The 23,480-nt window shown below is 42.4% G+C and overlaps 1 protein-coding gene across 2 annotated transcripts; it reads right to left on the bottom strand.

Annotated features, from left to right (window-relative positions):
* Window positions 1–1,014: 1,014 nt before the first annotated feature.
* Window positions 1,015–23,090, bottom strand: stx3 (syntaxin 3). Of its 2 annotated transcripts, XM_014212124.3 has the most exons (11): window positions 22,696–23,090; window positions 6,844–6,918; window positions 6,673–6,772; window positions 6,495–6,569; window positions 6,321–6,391; window positions 6,087–6,195; window positions 5,936–6,009; window positions 5,737–5,871; window positions 4,204–4,314; window positions 2,862–2,986; window positions 1,892–2,174 (listed from the first exon to the last, which is right to left on the bottom strand). In XM_014212124.3, the coding sequence occupies exons 1-10, from the start codon at window positions 22,723–22,725 to the stop codon at window positions 2,894–2,896; spliced, it is 873 nt and encodes a 290-aa protein (XP_014067599.1). In that variant the 5' UTR covers window positions 22,726–23,090; the 3' UTR covers window positions 1,892–2,174; window positions 2,862–2,893.
* Between the last annotated feature and the right edge of the window lie 390 nt (window positions 23,091–23,480).

The following is a 23,480-nucleotide window of genomic DNA, read 5'->3' as shown; positions in this document are numbered from 1 at the left end:
AAAACCTGCTCCAGAGCACTCAGGACCTCAGACTAGGGCGAAGGTTCACCTTCCAACAGGACAACTAACCCAAAGCACACAGCCAAGAGAATGCAGGAGTGGCTTCGGGACAAGTCTCTGAATGTCCTTGAGTGGCCCAGCCAGAGCCCGGACTTGAACATCTCTGGTGACATCTGTAAATAGCTGTGCAGCGACACTCCCCATCCAACCTGACAGAGCTTGAATGGATCTGCAGAGAAGAATGGTAGAAACTCCCCAAATACAGGTGTGCCAAGCTTGTACTGTCATACCCAAGAAGACCCGAGGCTGTAATCGCTGCCAAAGGTGCTTCAACACATATGTAAATGTGACAGTTTAATACATTTGCAAACATTTCTAAAAACCTACTTTTGCTTTGTCATTTTGGGGTATTGTATGTTGAGGGGGGAATAAATAAAAAAATACATTTTAGAATATGGCTGTAACGTAGAAGTCAAGGGGTCTGAATACTTTCCTTAGATCATTTTGCAAACGTGAAATTCAATCAGCAGTAAGACATTTTCCCTTCAAACCGAAGGACTAAGCATCTCATCCAAACTCCAATGGAAGCACAGACAACCTATTTCCCCACCATCCCGTCGGAGACAGATAAAGGGAAGGAAGAACCAAGTGAACAGGAGAGAGCAGGGTCAGCGGGGAGTGTGTGCGTGTCAGTACAGGCCTGTTTGACTGAATTAAAGAATGAGGGTGTGTGAGAAAGAGACTTAGTTTCTCTTGACTTCAGTACCTTAAACCAGACTCTAGGTGCTGCTGTCATTGCCACTCGTTAACTACTGTATTTCAATAGAGCAGATAACCTATTACCATGAATACGTTTTTCTTCAGAGAAAAATGTGCACCTACAGTCAATGATTCACTCACAAAGTCAAACTATCCCACATTCAGTGTAACCCATCATTCAGACGTGCCAAGTCTACCAACTAGGTATTACACAATGCAGCATGAACCAAAACACCAGCAGTCTTAACCAAAAGATTTTAAAAAACATTTTATTCCATCATTAAAATCTCTGACATCCACCATAATACTACAGTGAAGTTAGATTACATTTAAAACAGTCTTGAAATATCCAGACCTTCAGGGATGACCTCAATTGCATACTCCACGCATCCTCCCTCCTACTCAAAACCCACTGGATGAGAAAGAAAGAGGTCCCTCCAATGGGTTTTGAGAAGGAGAGGCGACACGAGTACGTAATTGAGATCTTCCCTCCGTGTCTCATTTAAAGCCTTGCCATTGGCCACCGTGTCTGAGGTATGGAAATTAATTTAAAATTGGACAGATAACAAAAACCAAAAAAAGGCTTTAGGCGCAAATCAGATGTTAGACTCATATCTCACCCAAATGCTCAGAGGTTAGGTGTGCTTTGGGAGTTTTAAAAAACACTATTCAAGCAGCATCAAACACATGCACATTGCTTTACATAAATTGAAGTGAAATCCACTGGTTTCCATCCTCAGTGCATATCATAGGTGAGGTCAATGTACCGTTCCCCTGTGGGCTGGAGGAGGCTGTGGCTGGCTGGCTACCTTTCAGCTTGGAGGGTCATCATGGCAAGACAATAAGGCACAGGTGGTGGCAGGGATACATTAAGTCAATGGTTTTTGTAATGGAGAGAGGAGTGTCATGGATTCCCTTCAGTGTGGATCAAGATCAATCACATCACAGGATACATAGAAAGCAGTTCAGAGAATGCCATTGAAGTGTTGCATGGTGTCCATTTAGTTGTGTGAGGGTAAGGATATACATTACTTAAGATTCCCTTTTTATTGGCATTATCAGAGGCTCATAAACAGTCTAAGTTTTGGTCCTCTTGTTTCTCTCCCAGCTGATGGTCATCCTCTCAGCCACCTTAGGGAAGACACCAGCCAGTCTCATCAGCTGGGCCTTTTTCTATTGGTCAGATGTACAGTAAGAGAGGGGGAGGATCCCAGGGCAATGGAAGTGATTGGTTGAGTCTACATCCCCCTCTTTGCCGTTACAGCTGGAGGAGGGCAGAATGGAGTGATTATGAAGATGGAGAGGTTGGGTGGGTGAGGGCCGTGGTCCCTCTATTACCCTACTGTCTGTGATAGGATGATGGCGAGGATGAGGACAGCAAGCACAGTACAGACCACTGCTATAATGATTGTCTTCTACAGAGGGGGAGAAAAAACAAACATGGGAGAACAAATACATCAGTTATTTATGGTAATAAATGAGGCGGTGATACACAGACAGAACTACCAAGGGAAATGAAGCTCTGAACATGGACGGGAATATCACGCACTGTCAATCATCAGGCAATTCTGATCAACCGGGGGCTCTTTGATGCAGAGGATGCAGAGCTTCTATTGGCCGATACGAGTCAGCGATTGACAGCAAGTGACGATCCCGCCCATCATAACACAGCGAGTCATCACTCATAGTCAAACAGGACACAGCCCAAAGACCCCAATGAGAAACTTAGACCCACATATACTACCCTACACATTCACACAGAGCCCAAAGACACCATTGGGGGACTGACACACAGTTCCAACCAGTGACCCAGCCATAGAGATACATAATGGCATTTCTATGGACCCCTAACCCTTACCATAAGCAACGAGTGCACTTGTGAAATGCTTGGAAGGAAGTCCAGATAAGACATGCAGTACACCCAGAGATAGCACCAACACACCTCATAAAATAGGCCAAGGAGCATGAACGCCTAAACATTTAAATACCTTCACGCCACACCCAGAGACAGTCGAAGGAAAGGAAAATGGAAACAGCCAAAGTTCCAGATCCACCCGCACCCCATTGTGACACCCCAGTTCCCCCCCCCCTGCTTTACTCACCCTTTACACAACTCTTATTCAGACACCTTCCATCACTGCTTCTTATTCAAGCCCACCGACAACCCAATAATCAGAGCCACTATGGCGAGCACGATAATCACAATAGCCAATATGATCACCTTTTTCTGTGGGGAACAAATAGGTGTCTGCTATGAAGAACATTTTCTTGTGGGAAACCACTTTTACAAAATGTTTTCTGTTGAGAAAATCTGTGTTCACTATCGTGACCACTTCCGAACAGCAGTAACCAGTATTAACAGTTTTTTCTGTAGGGAGGAAAAGATGATTATCAAGCCCTGACTACAATCAACACTTTATGTAGAGAAACGGTCATGTCCACTTTTCACCACGTATTCCTGGGCAAAGCGACAACATCTCTTTTCAAACAGCCTAAAAACACATGCATGACTCAGAGCTAAATGTTACATAAAGTGATCATAAATAACTGGAAAAAACACATACAACTGTAGTTACTGTTGAAAGAAGGAAATTATATACAGCTAGAAAGGAAGCGGAAAATACAAATAGCGAGATGGAGAACGACCATAGAAGTGTACAGTGTGTGTGTGTGTGTATATATATCCATCTCCTCTTTCCGGGGGGTATTGGTCCAGATCTGGAGGAGGATGATTCAAGGTTTAGGATGGGGATCGATGGGTACCAGGCCAATAGAGGCTGGTCAACGGAGCAGGGGGGAGGGGCCAGGGGGTGAGACAAGGGCCTTTCTATAGCCACTCACATGACGGGCCTCCTGCTGAAACTTGGCGGCTTTCTTAGGGTCAGCTACCGCCCACTCTACAAAGCCCACTGATTGGTCCATGTTGCTCTAAATTCTGTCCATCATTCCACCCTGGCAGAGGGGGCAGGACATTGCAGGAAAGAGATGTGCAGAGGAAGAGACAGAGACGGACAGAAGACAGAGGGACTACCTGTCCTAATCAGCTACCTGGCATGCTCTGAAAACCTGTGTAACGGAGGAAGGCCCGCAAAAATACCAATGGCTGCAACTGTGTTAAAGCAGGTTAAAACAGTAAGTGTATATTTTGCATTGGTGAAATTATTTTTGATGTGATATGAAAGTAAAGGGGTTTATGTTTCTAGAACTGTGGTGCAATTAAGAAACGATTGATGTTTAGATGAAGTATTTGGCTGTTTTGGTTGCCAGAGCCAGTCTACCCCGGTAAATAACCTGTAAGGTATTTGGACCATAAGGAATAACGGTAGGTCCCTTAAGAGCACATCTCGGGCTAACCGCATAGAAGCTTCTTAGAAACAGGGACAGTAGCATAGTTGATTAGGTTCAGGTAGATAGCGGTTCTAGCTGATGGATGGGGTGCAGTACCTTGCGTGCTTTGTTCTGGTACTGGATGGCCTTCTTGGTCTCAGTCTTAGCCACTACTATGTGGTCCACAGCTTTAGACACTTGCACCTCTATATTGTTCACTATGTCACCCTGAAACATAAAAATAAACACACACACACACAGTGAGTATACAGATATACCGTAATTTCCGGACTATAAGCCGCAACTTTTTTCCCACGCTTTGAACCTCGCGGCTTAAACAATGACGCGGCTAATATATGGATTTTTCCCGCATTCACATTTTTTTTCCCCAAAAAACACATTCTGTGACGTGCTCAGTTTTTTGGCGGCATGAAGCTTTCATTAGACCAATGAAATTGCCGAACGGGTTAAGGTCAAATAACTTTTTTGTTTACTGTTTAGATTAAATCGAGTGCTCTCAAACTTCCCATCATTCTGATTACGGTAGTCATTTTGTCACCCTCATCATGGCAAAGACACGGAGAAATGCATATGATGCAGCTTTCAAGTTGAAGGCGATTGATCTGGCTGTTGGAAAAGGAAATAGAGCTGCTGCACGGGAGCTTGGTCTTAATGAGTCGATGATAAGACATTGGAAACAGCAGCGTGAGGAATTGACTCAGTGCAAAAAGACAACTAAAGCTTACTGCTAATTTTTTATTTTTTGTTGCAAGCCGTGTTTCGTTAAAGCCCATTTATTTTTGTTACAAGCCGTGTTTCGTTAAAGCCCATTTATTTTTGTTACAAGCCGTGTTTCGTTAAAGCCTATTTATTTTTGTTACAAGCCGTGTTTCGTTAAAGCCCATTTATTTTTGTTACAAGCCATGTTTCGTTAAAGCCTGTATAAAGTTCATTTGTTTCAATGTACCGGTAGGCACCTGCGGCTTATAGACATGTGCGGCTTATTTATGTTCAAAATAAAAACAATTTTTTAATTCAGTGGGTGCGGCTTATATTCAGGTGCGCTCAATAGTCCGGAAATTACGGTAGAACAAATAAAACTTTGCACTCTAACTGAATACATCAGAGACAAAAACGTCACAAAGAGGATTATATTAGAAAGAATGAAGGCGCTTACCTCGCACAAAACTTTCCCTCGGAAAGCATAGGACAACCAATGAGATACAGGTGGTTACAGAGATTATATGTAGCTGTGTGGTGACTACAGTATGGGGTTGGGTCGATTCCAACGTGGCTTTAGTGATTCACAGACCACTGTAGGCTACTAAGATGTTGAATCAAATGTGACTCTTACTGAGAATGTAGACTCCTAACTGAAGATGAATGAGTGATGGGAGGGAGACAGATGGATAGACACACACAAGGGGAACTTCTGTCCCAAAGCACGGAGAGAGGAGGAAAGCACAACGGAAGGAGAAAGGGAAGAGCGTACTGGAAAAGAGAAAGGAAAAACAGATGACAGACAGGGAACGATGAAGCAAACGAGACAGAAACAAAGTCAGACAGTAGGATTTCAAATGTAGATCTGAAATAGTGGATGGAGATATCAATTAATGACTGAATAGACAGATCGGAGGACGAGACGTGTACCTGGGTCTCCACCAGCATGGCGATGTCTACGAACATGTCATGCAGCTCTTTGATGCTGCTCTCCAGACGCACAATGTCTTTGTGTCGCGCCTCGATCTCACTGAGGGCCTGCTTCGAGATCCCAGAGTCCATGATCTAAAGAGAGGAGGTGGTTAGTTCGTACGCACGCGCGCACACACACACTAAAACACTTTCTTACCCCTGAAGTGAAGACAGCCGAGTTTCCCCCCTCTAACATCTCCTCCAGCTCCTCGTCAGTCGTGGCTTTGCCAGCTGAGAAACACCAGGATCATTTCAGTATTTTAACACACATGTGTATGTATATAAAACTAAGACTGTGTGTAACTCACTGATCTCTAGCTGTCTCCGGATGCGTCCTTTACTCCTCTCCCTGAAGTCCACCTGGGCCTCATTGTACTTGGTCATCACTTCCACAAACTTCCTGGACAGCACTGCATGCTGGGAGGACAGGACAGGGTCACAAGCCGTAACAACCCAATGGTTTGATATTCATTTCTATGGTCACATTGATGGTTAGGCACAGGGTCAGGTAAAGGGTAAGATGAGAACTCGCGGAAGCTGACCTGTGATTTGCGTATCCGCATGTCGGCTGAAATCCTCTCCTCTTCCTCAGACGCCAGATCCCTCTCGATGGCTGAGAATCAATCAACATGACTCGACAATCAGTATTCACCCATACCCGTATTAACCAATCAGCATTTAGTCTGTTTGTGCCGTATCATGTGTGAGGGTCTCACTTTTGAGTTTGTTCCGGGCGTTGTTAGCCATCTTCTTGATGTTGTTGGTGACAGCCTCCAAGTCATCCTGTGTTTCTGAAGGAAAAAAAACGCTAATTAAATTTGAAAAAAAAAAAACACTGACAGTAACAAGCGACAAAGACAGAGGGAAGGGAGGGAGCAGAGGCAGTATGTTTACTCTGGTCTGATGTGGGGGCAGACAGGATGACCGAGTAGAGCTTCTTGACTTCAGACACATTCTCATCAATCTTATCAATGCTGATCCTGATGTCCTCGATCTGAAACGGAGAGAAAAACACAGTCACACACACAGTCACACACACAGTCACACACGGAAAAAGGAACTCACCTGAGAGAAAAAGTCATCCATAAAAGCTGCATTGTCGATAGCAATTTCCACTTCCTCATCGTCATTGTCACATGTCTAAGAGGAGAAGCAGAAGGCAATATCAGTACTGCATGTACTGTATTCAAACAGTGGATCCACAGTATATGCACACTACACACTGACGTCATGAGTAGAGACCACAAGGCTTGGAGATATTGACACTGTGAAGGGCGAGGACATGGCTGAGAGGGAACAGAACCAGTTCTTAGCTGACCTCTCCTGCTTAAATAAACACGTAAACAGACTTACCACTAGGCTAAATCAGCTGGGCCCAGAAGAGGGTTAAAGCCCCCATCTTTTATTTTTTTAAATGCAATCACTGTACTGTAAGTCTAATAAAAATCAGTATTCATTTCATGAATTTAACTCCAAATCCATATTTTATCATTTCTTTCTTGAGCTTCCTTTTGCCATTGAACTGCTCATTCTGATCGTGTGGGTGCGTTGATACAAATGTAAATATATTTACATACACAGCCCTGATTGGCGGATAGGATAGTCTAGACCGGGAATGGCCAATTTTGATTTACACTGGTCCAGAGGCCTTTATTAAAGGTCAACGGCATCATGAACTACCAAGTACCAGGACATTATAGCCAAAAACCTGGTTGCCTCTGATAGGAGGCTGACACTTGGCCTTCCAGCAAGACAATAACCCTAAGCACTAATACAAATCCACAAAGAAATGGTTAATTAACTTTAAGGTATAGGGGGCAGTATTTTCATTTTCGGATGAAAAGCGTGCCCAGAGTAAACTGCCTAATACTCGGGCCCAGAGTCAAATATTTGCATATTATTAGTAGATTTGGATAGAAAACACTCTGAAGTTTCTAAAACTGTTTGATTGATGTCTGTGAGTATAACAGAACTCATATGGCAGGCAAAAACCTGAGAAAAATCCAACCAGGAAGTGGGAAATCTGAGAATTGTAGTTCTTTTGAATCCCTATCGAAACTACAGTGTCTGTGGGGTCACGTTGCACTTCCTAAGACTTCCATTGGCTATCAAGAGCCTTTAGAAACGTGTTTCATCCTTCTCCTGTTACTGGGCAGAAAATAGGAGCTCAGTCAATGAGTGGACTGCCTGGGGACAAAGGACTTGGTGTTGCGCGAGCCCGCTAGCGCGCCGTTCCTTCTTTTTCTTCTTGAATGAATACACTATTGTCCGGTTGGAATATTATCGACGTTCTATGTTAAAAAAGACACTAAGGATTGATTGTAAACAACATTTGACATGTTTCTACGAATGGTAATGGAACTATGACTGTGTGTCTGGATTTACGCTTGCGCGTTATGCCTTTGGATAGTGATCTGAACGCACGAACAAAACGGAGTATTTTGAACAAAAATAACATTTCTTGTAGAAGTAGGAGTCCTTGGAGTGCATTGTGACGAAGATCAGCAAAGGTAAGAGAATATTTATAATACTAATTCTGAGTTTAGTTGACCCCAGAACTTGGCGGGTATCTGTATAGCTTGCTTTGATAGTTGAGCTATGTACTCAGAATATTGAAAAATGTGCTTTCTCCGTAAAGCCATTTTAAAATCTGACACAGCGGTTGCATTAAGGAGAAGTATATCTATAATTCTTTCAATAACTGTTGTAAATTTTATCAACTTATATGATGAGTATTTTTGTAAATTGATGTGCACATTCACCGGAGGTTTTGGTGGGAATACATTTTCTTAACATCACGCGCCAACGAAAAATTGGGTTTTTGGATATAAATATGAACTTTATCGAACAAAACATACATGTATTGTGTAACATGAAGTCCCATGAGTGCCATCTGATGAAGATCAAAAGGTTAGTGAATATTTTTGCTGTATTTTTGGTTTTTGTGATGCATGTCCTTGCTTGGAAAATGGCTGTGTGGTTTTTCTTGTGAAGTTTATGTCCTAACATAATTTAATTTTATGCTTTCGCCGTAAAGCCTTTTTGAAATCGGACAATGTGGTTAGATTAACGAGAAGTTTATCTTTAAAATGGTGTAAAATAGTTGATTGTTTGAGAAAATGAAATTATGAAATTTCTGCTGTTTTGTATTTCGCACCATGCTATTTCACTGGCTGTTGAATAGTGTGTCCCGCAGGTGGGACAGTCACGTCCCGCCTAGCCCATAGAAGTTAACCACCAAAAAAAAAAAAAAAAAAAAAAAATTTTGCAATGCCCATCTCGGTCTCTGGACTTGAACCTCATTGAAAACCCGTGGTTTGAATTGAAGGCGGCAGTCCATAAGCGCAGACAAAATGATATCAAGGACCTGGAAATATTCTGTATGGAGGAATGGTCTAAGACAGTGTTTCCCAACCCTGGTCCTCCAATACCTCCAACAGTACACATTTTTGTTGAAGCCCTGGACAAAAACACCTCATTCAACTCATTGAGGGCTTGATGATTAGTTGACAAGTTGAATCAGGTGTGCTTGTCCAGGGTTACAATACAAATGATGTACTGTTGGAGGTACTGAAGGACCAGGAAACACTGGTCTAAGATCCCGCCGAAAGTGGTCTCCAAATCTGAGAAAACATTTTATTAAAAGGCTCAGTGTCGCATGGGGAGTGTGCTGAGTATTAAAAACCTGGCTCTTATGTACAGTTGAAGTCAGAAGTTTACATACACCTTAACCAAATACATTTAAACTCAGTTTTTCACAATTCCTGACATTTAATCCAAGTAAAAATTCCCTGTTATGTCAATTAGGATTACCACTTTATTTTAAGAATGTGAAATGTTTTTTTTTCACCTTTATTTAACCAGGTAGGCAAGTTGAGAACAAGTTCTCATTTACAATTGCGACCTGGCCAAGATTAAGCAAAGCAGTTCGACAACATACAAAAACACAGAGTTACACATGGAGTAAAACAACATACAATCAATGATGCAGTAGAAAAAAATAAGACTATATACAATGTGAGCAAATGATGTGAGATAAGGGAGGTAAAGGCAAAAAATGTCAGAATAATAGTATAGAGAATGAATCATTTCAGCTTTTATTTCTTTCATCACATTCCCAGTGGGTCAGAAGTTTACATATACTAATTGAGTGTTTGGTAGCAACGCATCAGGTAGCCTTCCACAAGCTTCCCACAATAAGTTGGGTGAATTTTGGCCCATTCCTCCTGACAGAGCTGGTGTAACTGAGTCAGGTTTGTAGGCCTCCTTGCTCGCACACGCTTTTTCAGTTCTGCCCACAAATTTTCTATAGGTTTAAGGTCAGGGCTTTGTGATGGCCACTCCAATACCTTGACTTTGTTGTCCTTAAGCCATTTTGCCACAACTTTGGAAGTATGCTTGTGGTCATTGTCCATTTGGAAGACCCATTTGTGACCAAGCTTTAACTTCCTGACTGATGTCTTGAGATGTTGCTTCAATATATCCACATAATTTTCCTTGCTCATGATGCCATCTATTTTGTGAAGTGCACCAGTCCCTCCTGCAGCAAAGCACCCCCACAACATGATGCTGCCACCCCCGTGCTTCACGGTTGGGATGTTGTTCTTCGGCTTGCAATCACTCTTTTTCCTCCAAACAATATGTTGGTCATTATGGCCAAACAGTTCTATTTTTGTTACATCAGACCAGAGGCATTTCTCCACAAAGTACAATCTTTGTCCCCATGTGCAGTTGCAAACCATAGTCTGCCTTTTTTATGGCGGTTTTGGAGCAGTGGCTTCTTCCTTGCTGAGCGGCCTTTCAGGTTATGTCGATATAGGACTCGTTTTATAGGTACTTTTGTACCTGTTTCCTCCAGCATCTCCACAAGGTCCTTTGCTGTTGTTCTAGGATTGATTTGCACTTTTCACCCCAAAGTACATTCATCTCCAGGATACAGAACGCGTCTCCTTCCTGAGCGGTATGACGGCTGCGTAGTCCTATTGTGTTTATACTTGCGTACTATTGTTTGTACAGATGAACGTGGTACCTTCAGGCGTTTGGAAATTGCTCCCAAGGATGAACCAGACTAAGTCTACAATTTTTATCTGAGGTCTTGGCTGATTTCTTTTGATTTTCCCATGATGTCAAGCCAAAGAGGTACTGAGTTTGAAGGTAGGTCTTGAAATACATCCACACCTCCAATTGACTCAAATGATGTCAATTAGCCTATCAGAAGCTTCTAAAGCCATGACATCATTTTCTGGAATTTTCCAAGCTGTTTAAAGGCACAGTCAACTTAGTGTATGTAAACTTCTGACCCACTGGAATTGTGATACAGTGAATTATAAGTTAAATAATCTGTAAACAATTGTTGGAAATACTACTTGTGTCATGCACAAAGTAGATGTCCTAACCGACTTGAAAAACTATTGTTTGTTAAAAAGAAATTTGTGGAGTGGTTGAAAAACGAGTTTTAATGACTCCAACCTAAGTGTATGTAAACTTCACACTTCAACTGCATGTATACAATGTCGTTCTCTGAGCAATTGTGTTAGTATAATATAATTTCCCCCAAAAATGTAGCATACAATATAGCTCAGTTTTTCTATTATTTATTTTATACAGTCTTCCTTGCGCATCTTTATCAAGGGTGGCAATAATTATGGACCCCAGGGTGGGTGGGTAGGTGGATAGATGAATAGAGATAGATAGATGGCGAGTGGGAGATGGGGAGGAAAAGAGAGCAAGCACTCTAAAATAGTTGGAGCATTATATAACTGGGTTTTGGGAGAATAAAATAAGAACAAACGCTTCCCTATCCTTTTACAGGAAAGGAGAGCGCGAGCATAGATCCCCCCCCTTCCTTCCTCTCTCTGGGGGCCGATCCGAAGGCCAAAGACGACAACCCAGATGTCATTTCCCTGCTTACAATTATAACATGCGTAAGCGCTCCAACAACTTAAGTTCTGAAGTATAGACCGAACACAGAGTTATAGGCCTCAGGAACTCGTGACAATCCAACCTTGATCTTTATTAACTGCTGAATGTCAATCTCTGTACTATAAAAACAATTTCAATTCAGTGGCAGTTAGTGCTGGTCAAGATATTTTTTATGAGCATGGCTTTATTTCTATTACAGCATATTGGATGACTGTCATTCACATTCCATTCACCCAGCTCAATGTAAAATGGATAGGTTTAGGCTATTACATGATACTCGAATTTGCCCTACACCATCATGAGGTTGCTACAACCTAGCCTACATATGACAGTTTATAACGCAGGTGCACAGGTCGAGATACAAATTGGAGTAATCAAGGTGACAGACAGTGACACATTCAATACCACCTTGCACACTCTAGCCTGCATCTGGCTGATCTGGGGTGTCTCATTAGTCGAAACAAAACAAGTTTCTATTGGACACATTCAGGTAGCTCCCTCCCCGTTTAGTTCAGCTTGCTTCCATTTAAGAAACATTTTGCAACAGAATCTCCGGAATGAATACACCCATGATCACCCACACACACAGTTCACTTTCACAGCAGCCACATACAGCATCATCACTTTGCTTGTTGTATAATTCCATCTTGCATCTACACGCTCTCCTCCTCTCACCTTTTGTCTTTGCTTGTGGACTTGAGTGCACAACACAACAGCTGTCTGTGACCAGGTGCAAAAACCTCTCCAAACCTTCATACCATAACCTTCACAGCCGACATAGTTGTCACCATATTAACGTTATAGTCAACAAATTAGAACTAACACATTAGTAAACCCAGAATTCAATCCATTTGTACAATCACGTAGTACAGTATACAGCAAGCAGTTTAGCAGTTATACCGGCAGGCCATGGTGGCAATAAATTAATAAAACTGAAAGCTTGCCTAGACTTGGAAGAGCTGCAGGATTTTTTTTAATAACTAAACCAAGATAGACCTCAGCCCATCATTTCAAATGGGAAATAATGAGTCATAGTGGGTAGAACAAGCAAGGAGGTGGGCAAAGCCATGCACGAGCTAGCGAGAGCCTATTGGCGCATTCTAGTAAACATTTGCATATTTCCGTTAGGGAACGCCTACTCTGAAGTGCACGTGTGCAATAACTCAATTCACCTTTGCATTCCTTCTAAACATCTACATTTTTTTAAACTTTGGCAAAGAGTAAAGTCCACAAAACTTAGTCCACTCTGTTCGCAACAGAGCGTAGCTTTTGGAACAGAAACCGGTATTGAGATCAAATGTTTCATCGATGAGAAAATTTGCATAATGTCAGCTAAAATCCGTCTCCTTTCATCTTCTCCCACTGCCGGCCAATGGGCTTCCTCGCACTACCATATATTGTAGTAAGTGGAAACGCCAAGCGGATGCTTCACATTTATACAGCCAGTGAAATATCGATCTCATTGTTCGATCAGTAAAGATGGCGCTGACAGACATGGCAGCTCTGCTTCTAGCTCCTAAACAACTTTGCAGTATTTTTTTTTTTTGTGTGTCATTCCTTACATTAGCCCAGAATTCTTTTCCCTTATATTTAGATATTTCGTAATTCCATTATTTTAGATTTGTGGGTATTGTTGTGGATTGTTAGATGCTATCTGCTAAATATGTGTTTGTGGCCAACAATTCTTTCTTTTTTTAATCAGCCAAACATGGATGTTTCAGTCATGGTCAGTTGGGTTTGAAAAATGGGTCAACTTCGAGCACGTTTATCTCTTGAATATTTTGGCATTCAGGTCCAAAATGTAACTTTCTGACCACTTCAACAACGGGCAAATATGTATGGAAGGTTTCGTTCAATTCAAAATGGGGTGCTGTCAAAAAGTGATTACATTCAAATGTATTTACCCCATTATAAAAGTAGCAGAACTCAAGAAGTCTGTTTTTATTGTTCAATTTAAAGTTGTATCAGTTTCATATCAACTATCGTCTAATGATGAACGTAATTTGACTATATAATCTTGTGATTCAGGAAGCATCACTTGCCATTGGCCTTGGCTCTACAGACCTTTGCCTTTTAGCCGCAAGGCTTTTTTGTTGCCATTTGCTCTTTAGCCACTAAGGTTATTATAGGCTAATATCCTTTTAAGCCTCTGGCGCTATTAGCCTTTGCATTTTGACATGACTACCCTGTACCTCGGAAGCACTTCATTAAAACTTATACTTCGACCGGATCCTTTCACTTAAGTCTCCTCTTTTACCTTTAGAGTCAATTTTGCCATTGCTTTTACAACTGTTGTACTAACACAGTGAACGTCAGTTTTTATGTCGCACAGTATGACCACGAGTTGAGCGAGGGATTTAACCCTAATTTCTCCTGTAAATTGCTCTGGATAGGAGTGTCTGCTAAACGACAAGAAAAAAAAAATCTAAGTTTATCGTTAGAACCGTCTTTGGAGCATTGTTAAATCTGAGCTGTTTCCCAAAACCATCGTTATTTATGTTGCACTTGAAAAACACTCGTAATCTAACGCCTGCCTCAGACCACTCGTAATCTAACGCCTGCCTCAGACCACTCGTAGAATAGCTAAGTGCGTCATTATGCTTTCTTGCCATCCATTTATATACACAGAAGAACTCCGCTAAACATCATGGTTTAGCCATCTCTCTGTGACCGCCAATATCTGACTGAGTGTCTACATTTAACCTTACGTAATACCCTAGATGCAGTTGCACCACTTAAAAAAATAAAACATTTGTCACAACAAATTAGCTTCATGGTATACAGAAAAATACCTGAGCCCTGAAGCAAGCTTCAAGAAAATTGGAATGGAAATTACACTCCACCAAACTGGAAGTCTTCTGACTAGCTTGGAGAGACAGTACCAGGCAATATCGAAGAGCCCTCACTGCCGCTCATTCAGTCTATTTTTCCAACCTAATTGATGAGAATAAGAACGCAAAATGCATTTTTGATACTACCTGGCCTTCCTATATGTTGAACATAATAAAACGGCTCCCTATCCTCTGGCTGTGTACCAAACTCACTAAAAAAGTGGCAGCAACAAAGTCTCTCCTGAAAAAGCCAAACCTTGACCCGGAAAATGTAAACATTTTTAAATTAAAAACGATTGGCCTATATCGAATCTCCCATTCCTCTCACAATAAAAATGTAAAAGCTGTTGCACATCAACTCACAGCCTTCCTGATGACAAATAATGAATACGAAACGCTTCAGTCTTGTTTTAGACCCCATCATAGTACTGAGACTGCACTCGTGAAGGTGGTAAATGACGTCAGACCAAGTCTCTGCATCGGTCCTCATGCTCCTAAACCTTAGTGCCGCTTTTGACACCATCGATCACCACATTCTTTTGGAGAGATTGGAACCCTAATTGGTCTACACGGACAAGTTCTTGCCTGGTTTAGATATCTGTCAGAAAGATATCCGTTGTCTCTGTGGATGGTTTGTGCTCTGAGAAATCAATTGTAAGTGTCGGTGTTCGTCAAGGTTCCGTTTTAGGACCACTATTGTTTTCACTATATATTTTACCTCTTGGTGATATCATTCGGAAACACAATGTCAACTTTCACTGCTATGCGGACGACACACAGCTGTACATTTCAATGAAACATGCTGAAGCCCCAAAATTGCCTAGCCTGGAAGCCTGTGTTTCAGACATAAGGAAGTGGATGGTGGAAAATGTTTGACTTTTAAAAACTCAGACAAAAACAGAGATGCTAGTTCTAGGTCCCAAAGAAACAAAGTTATCTTCAGTTAGCGCTAAACACGGTTGATAGAATCTTTTACTAGAACCAAAAACATTTGATCAATTTACTCCAGTGCTAGCCTCTAGGGCTGATTTCAAGATTTTACTGCTAACCTACAAAGCATTACCTGGACTTGCTCCTACCCATCTCTGATTTGGTCCTGCTGTACATACCTACACGTACACTACGGTCACAAGACGCATTGTCCCTAGAATTTCTAAGCAAACTGCTGGAGGCAGGGCTTTCTCCTATAGAGCTCCATTTTTATGGAATGGTCTGCCTATCCATGTGAGAGACCCTTGCTGTCTGCCTGGCCGGCTCCCCCCTCACCACTGGGATTCTCTGCCTCTGAGTCACGGGGGCTGAGTCACAGGCTTACTAGTGCTCTTCCACACCGTCCCTAGGAGGGGTGCGTCACTTGAGTAGGTTGAGTCACTAACGTGATTTTCATGTCCGGTTTTGCGCCCCCTCAGAATCGTGCGGTGGGAGGGCTATACTCAGCCTTGTCTCAGGGTAGTAAGTTGGTGGTCTGTTGATATCCCTCTAGTGGTGTGGGGGCTGTGCTTATATCCTGCCTGGTTGGCCCTGTCCTGGGGGTATCGTCAGACAGGCACAGTGTCCCCCAACCCCCCGTCTCAGCCTCCGGTATCTGTGCTGCAATAGTCGATATCAGCCTTTCTTAAAGTATGGGTCGCGGACCTGTTATTGGTGGGTCGCGATGCGTTAGAATAAATGTATAATTCTTCAATTCATTACTGGAATTGATTTGGCCAAGTGCAACTGTGCTCTCAGTGCGCTTTCTGCTTAGCAGTGGTGTCAGTTTGGCAGCTGCACGAGTGGGAAGGACATGCCCGTATTCGTCGCGGTTCACCAGATCTTTTTTTCTGCAGTTTTCTTGAAGATCACTCCGCGGCCCCACACGCTGCAACGCTGTGGTTCAGCAGCAGATGATGCGCTGTCAGCCAATGACTTGTCATTCCCACTCGCCATCAAATGAGTCAAGCTAGCCACAAGTTCTGGCTGAGCTCAATCGTCATGAAACGCAAATACGGTGATGCGTTTCTTCTCTCTCTTGGTTTCATACAAACTGAGAAATACCGAGGAGCGCCCACAATGTCTTTTGTGCAGGGAAGTGCTTAGTAACGAGTCTCAAAACGTACAAATTAAGAAGACACGTCCTGAACAAACATCCATAGCATGACGGTAAACCCAGGGAGTTCTTTCAGAACAGGGCAGAATGCGTCAGGAAACAGTGCTTCGACAGTGGAAAAGTCAGTCAGCTAGCATTGTTGTCGTTTTATAACAGATGATATGCAGAAATAAGGGAGTACTTTCTCTCATAGTAGTAGATCTCTTTCAAACAATTCCCTTGTACACAGCTAATATAGCTAGATAGCTAACGTTTATCAGTAGCTAGCTAGCTTGCTTTGGTTGTGTGCAACCCTAACTAACAGTACATTTGAAGATGAAAAAAGATTAGGCCTACTGTACATCTTACTGTAGAAGTGATTGGTGAAAACAAGTGTAAGTTGGAACATTTGCTATTAAAATTCAAGTAACCATTTTTATTCTGAACTGGAATAAACTAATTGAAGCAAGATGCTTGAGGCAAACCCATTCACAGTTCTGGGTTGCTCATCTACAGCAGGAAGTGTTCTGCCTGGCTGAGAAAGCAGTAGATGTTCTGATCCAGTTTGGCACCACATACCTATGCGAGTCAGGGTTCTCAACTCTGGCATACAGAAACAGACTCCATGCCTCAGGGTTGCACAATCAAAAACTGGGGCCAAAATAGACATGCTGGTTGAAGCATCAACCACACACACACCACACACACACACCTCTCATTAGGTTTGTGTGTGCGCGTATGCGTTTTCTGTTCTACATCTGTGTGATCAAAAATAAACATGAATAGCTATTTATATTATTATATTTAATTGTTATTTGTCTATACTGCATTTGTTTTAGGCTTGCATAAGAGCAATGAAATGTACCAATATTTACATATAGTTGCATGTTTTCATAAACTTGGGTCCCAGGAAAACAGACTTTCTAATTTGTGTCCCAGGCTTAAAAAGTTTAAGAACCCCTGGTCTATGTGCCGGGGGAGCTAGGGTCAGTATTATATCTGGTGTAATTCTCCTGCCTTATCTGGTGTCCTATATGAATTTAAGTATGCTCCCTCCCTAGGACCATGCCTCAGGACTACCTGGCCTGATGACTCCTGGCTGTCCCCAGTCCACCTGGTTGTGCTGCTACTCCAGTTCCAACTGTTCTTTCTGCAACTATGGAACCTTGACCTGTTCACCGGACCTGCTACCTTGTCCTGGACCTGCTCTTTTCTAGACTCTCCCCCACTCTCTCTCTACCGCACCTGGTGTCTCGACCTCTGAATGATCGGCTATGAAAAGCCAACTGACATTTACTCCTAAGGCCTGTTGCACCCTCAACAACCACTGATTATTATTATTTGACCCTGCTGGTTATCTATGAACATTTGAACATCTTGGCCATGTACTGTTATAATCTCCACCCGGCACAGCCAGAAGAGGACTGGCCACCCCTCAGAGCCTGGTTCCCAGGGAGTTTTTCCTAGCCACTGTGCTTCTACATCTGCATTGCTTGCTGTTTGGGTTTTTAGGCTGGGTTTCTGTATAAGCACTGTGACATCTGCTGATGTAAAAAGGGATATATACACATTTGATTGATTGGTCTTCAGAACAAAGTTGACTACAAATACAAAGTTGGCAATGTCTTTGCAATTGATACAAACTAACTCTAGAACGCTTCAAATTAAAACCGAGATGACCGCATAAAATATAAAAAGTAGTCGAGTTCAGTTTTGTTACTTGTAGGCTACTGTCTGCAATTAGTCTCAATATACTTCATGTGTAGCATAAAATGCACCAAATAGGTGATTTAGTGCATTTTTATTGGGTAAGCGTTTGAATAAACCACCTCAATATTTGCTACTGTAGGTGGTAATATCGCTCTAGGAGCTGATCCATCATCAGTCTTGTAAACTAATTATAATGTTAAGATTTGGATGGAGGCGAAAGAAAAACGCACACCTGTTCGGGCGAGGTGCAGTAGAAAACTTCTAAAAGAAAAGAAGATCCGCACAATCTAGGTACTTAGACGCAATCACTTTATAACCATCTGAGCTGGAGAAAGCTGATCCGAGAACAGCACCCTTTCAATCCCATCAATATCGACACATTCTCCAACAACGCACTTAGCAACCATTCTCTCTACGCTATGTTTTGAAAATAAACGCACGTTACATCTTCGGCTGTTGTAGAAAAGATACATCCTTAAAAACACTCGTAAGCCTAACACGGAACCCAAACTGACTGCGCGTGTGCGCCTTCGTGCATAAATGTATTTTGTCCCCCCACACCAAACGCGATCACGACATGCAAGTTAAAATACCAAAACAAACTCTGAACCAATTATATTAATTTGGGGACAGGTCGAAAAGCATTAAACATTTATGGCAATTTAGCTAGCTAGCTTGCACTTGCTAGCTAATTTGTCCGATTTAGCTAGCTTGCTCTTGCGAGCTAATTTGTCCTGGGATATAAACATTGAGTTGTTATTGTACCTGAAATGCACAAGGTCCTCTAATCCACCAATTAGTCCACACATAAAACGGTCAGACGAATCATTTCTAATCATCTCTTCACTTTATATTGAGATTGGCAACTTTCATAAATTAGGTGCATTACCACCACTGACCTCGTTCGTCTTTCAGTCACCCACGTGGGTATAACCAATGAGGAGATGGCACGTGTGTACCTGCTTCTATAAACCAATGAGGAGATGGAAGAGGCAGGACTTGCAGCGTGATCTGCATCAGAAATAGAAAGGACTTCTATTTTAGCCCTTGGCAACCCAGACGCGCGCGAGCAGTGTGGGTGCAATAATTGAATAACAGATTTCTAAATTTATTTTGCAACACTCGCGCACCCGACGCGAGCGGTGTAGTCAGCCTGTAAGTTCAATTGCTATCGGGAAGCCGGGACCTGGTCTAAGTCAAGACAAGACAGGGCCACTTAAGTTCTCAAAAGTCTCAGAGTTAATTTCCCTGTCAATCACATCACATACAGGTTGGACACAAAACAAATACAGTCTGTTTTTAAAATCATAAAAAACTGGAAAGGACAGCGTTCACCAGGATCTTCTATTTTTTTTATTTATTTTTTTACAACAAGAGAGAGTTGTATATCAATACACTTGTGATTTACACTGGCACTATACACATAAAGACATGACACACTCGCATGCCTAGTCAAAACACACACAAACAGTCTCTCGCTCTCTTTCACACAGTGGTAGTGCTGCGGCAGTGAGATAAGACTAAGCACTCGTTTCCTTCCTGTCTTCTCACTTAGTCGCTCTCATTCAGCATAAACAAGGAAGAGAGGGAATAAAATGTGTGAAAGAGAGAGAGAGGGTTGTGATGAGTATCGTGTGCGTCAGTTTAACACCGAGACCACAAGGTTAAGAGGGAGTGTCTCCCTCTCTCTCCCGTTGGTCATCGGTTATAAGAAACTTCCACAACCAGGCTCATAAACAGCAAACCCGTCTTGTGATTTACAACTCCACCTGCCTTTGCGAATAGAGGCTTCAGATTCTGCATACGTTGCTCGAGGTATGTCTAGTTGCATATTTCCCCTGTAACAGGGTAAATACCTAGACAGTCTTTACAACGGCACTGCATCACTGATCATTCGTCGATAGACATACGTGCTTAACGCGGAGACGTTCGATTGGCCCTCGATCTATAGGGTCGTCATAATGGAGCCATTTCATTGGTCCTCACATTGTAGTTCCGCCACAATGCTTAATCTCAACCATATGCTCTTCCTGGATCTAGTCTAGTACATTAACGCCGTGAATGACTTTACAGACAAACAGATCATGCTTATGTTGGACTGGGGCTCTGATTAGATTACACGATCCATAATAACTGATTTGGGATCAACATTTCCTCTCCGAGAGCTGAACCTTTCCCAATGTGAATTTTACTACACCGCAGAGAGAGAATGACAGGTTGTGGAGAGAGAGGGATAGACTGGAAAGAGATTGAAGTTAGAGAGGCAACCTTTCTGTCAAAGGCTACTGTGACTGAAGCCCGGGAGATAAGCCTCTGGATATTGTGACTGATCTAGAGGGCGACACTGCACTGGAGTGAGACTAGTGCATAAAGGCCATACTATGGAACACAAGACAAACCCACTTTGAGTGTCACTGTGTACCTGAAGGATGCATGTCTGAACATGTCTCTAGAGTACAGTCAGACTGCTGTACAGAGAAGGCAATCTATATGGAGATCTTGCTGTAGAGTTACTACAAAGACCAGACTGAATATAATATGGTGTGTCCAGGGAAATGATCCTCCCATTTCCTGTTGTAGTCCATTCTGTCTACTGCACCTGTCAGCTGACCTTTCATGCTCCGAGCACAACAATACAGCCACACCAAGTTAAACATTAGAAGGAAAACAGATGAGAAGCCTACAGATGTTCAAGGCCTCCAGGTCTTGTTTTATGTAAATGGTCATCCCTGAACAAACTGCCACACCATTTTGACTTTACTTACCCTCCCAGTAGAAACCCATTGTACCTGGGAGATTACGACTCAGGGCACCATTTGACAAACTAAACATGGCACATATTTGTCCAACAGTAAGGCCATGGTAACAGAATCTGACACGGCTGGAGTGGATCAGCAGCGTCTCACCCAAAGGCGAGCCAGATATTCTACAACTGGAAATTTACATCCTGGTTGTTTTGTGTTAGAAACTAGGCTACCGACTATCACATTGAGTGGGATAATGTCTAAATACCCAATACAAGTTCTAGGCTAATAGAGTGTGGAAAGGGATCTGAGATGTAGAACAATCACCAATCTCCCCACTATAGGCCTTGCATTAACACTACTAACTGTTAATTAGTATAGGTGTCAATTACAACTGCAGCTTAATTACAGGAGATTATAAACAAATGGTGGGAATGAAAGCCTACAACTGTCAGCCCAAATCAGAAATCAACTGACCACGTGACGCCACATTCTCCAATACCTGAAGCACGCGAGGGCACACTGCACACGCGAGGACACACGTGACACACCCGTGATCCCGTTACCTTGTCCTCAACCTCCACCCCCCCACTCACTGACTGCCGCACAAGACACCAACATGTCCCCAAGAGAGATACAGGCAATGACACTGAACAAGATCATAAACACAACACGTAAAGTGTTGGTTTCATGAGCTGAAACAAAAGATCCCAGAAATGTTCCATACGCTTCCCTGTTAGTGACCATTTCCCCTTAGACAAGATAATCCATTCAAGTGACAGGTGTGGGATATCAAGAAGCTGATTAAGCAGCATGATCACTACAAAGGCATACCTTGTGCTGGGGACAATAAAAGGTTGTGTCACACAATGTGCAGTTGTGTCACACAACACAATGCCACAGATGCCTCAAGTTGAGGAAGCATGCAATTGGCATGCTGACAGCAGGAACGTCCACCAGAGCTGTTGCCAGATAATTTAATGTTCATTTCTCTACCATAAGCTGCCCCCAACATTGTTTTAGAGAATTTGGCAGTATGTCCAACCAGCCTCACAACTGCAGAGTATTTCTGTCTGTCATAAAGCAATTTTGTGGGGGGAAAAGTATTCTGATTGGCTGGGCCTGGCTGCCAAGTAGGTGGACCTATGCCCTTCCAGGCCCACCCATGGCTGCACCCCTGCCCAGTCACATGAAATCCATATATTAGGGACTAATTTATTTATTTTAAAATCAACTGATTTCCTTATATTAACTGTAACTCAGTAAAAATCTTTGAAATTGTTGCACGTTGCGTTTATATTTTAGTTCAGTATAAATATCCAAGTTTATGAAAAATAAAAACATAACAGAAACGATTCTCTTTTCCATCGTCTCTCATGCATCTTTTCAATCGTAATTAAAGTAATTAATTATGTAGCCATGTAATCAAATCCAATAGCGGCAGTCCAAATAGGGTTTCGAATAGGCTGATGAATAGCTTGTAAACTGCCGAATAAGACCAATAATGAGTTAAATAATGTTGTCGAATGATACACTTTCTTGCATAGACCACTTGTAATTTGCATGCTGGCCCACACAGGAGGTTATAACGTTTGTCTCGCTCTGTGAAAAGGTGCCCCTGTCACACTTCCCAGACCTCACTTACTGCTTTAAGTTGTTCCAATCGGTCCTTCATCTTGACGACTGTTAATAAAACAAGCTAAAAAAATAAATATAGTAATCTTAAAAATACAATCCCCAATCTGTGAAATCCCTCAACCAGCTGGACAGCTAGCTGTTGAACTGAATCCCACCGCCAGCGGGTTGAAGATCAACTTTACCAAAGTCTTGGCAAGTTTCTTCTAAAAATGACTTTTGCTGCGGAAATACTGCTTTTCCCCACCAATAGTCCATACAGTATTGCCGCTAGGGGAGAAACTAAATCTCTTCCTCTTCGGTCTGGGGATTAAAACAAGTTGTGCACACCCTGCGTAATTTCTCTCGCTCTCCCGGAGTAATTGTTATAAAACAGACTTTCGAGCTCACGCATGCGCGACAGCCTCCTCGCTTGTCCACTTGTCTTGTAAGGGGCCACGCCCAGGCCAGCGTGATGCCTACCTGTGCGTGTCGGCCAACCAAAGTCCTTTAAAGGGGAAGCACAGTCTCAGGGGAATTCGTGTAACTTCAGGGTGTTTTCACATGTAGTCATCTTTAAAATAATATTAATAATGTTTGTGTCATGTTTTGTGCTGCTACCGTGCTGTGTGTCATGTGTTGCTGCCTTAGGTCTCTCTTTATGTAGTGTTGTCTCTCTTGTTGGGATGTGTGTTTTGTCCTATATTTATGTTGTATTTGTTTATTTGAATCCCAGGCCCCTGTCTCCTCAGGAGGCCTTTTGGTAGGCCGTCATTGTAAATAAAAATGTGTTCTTAACTAACTTGCCTAGTTAAA

This window comes from Salmo salar, chromosome 09 (genome assembly GCF_965601325.2).
Source record: "Salmo salar chromosome 09, fSalSal1, whole genome shotgun sequence".
Classification (NCBI taxonomy): domain Eukaryota; kingdom Metazoa; phylum Chordata; class Actinopteri; order Salmoniformes; family Salmonidae; genus Salmo; species Salmo salar.
This window is presented reverse-complemented; position numbering and strand designations above follow the sequence as displayed.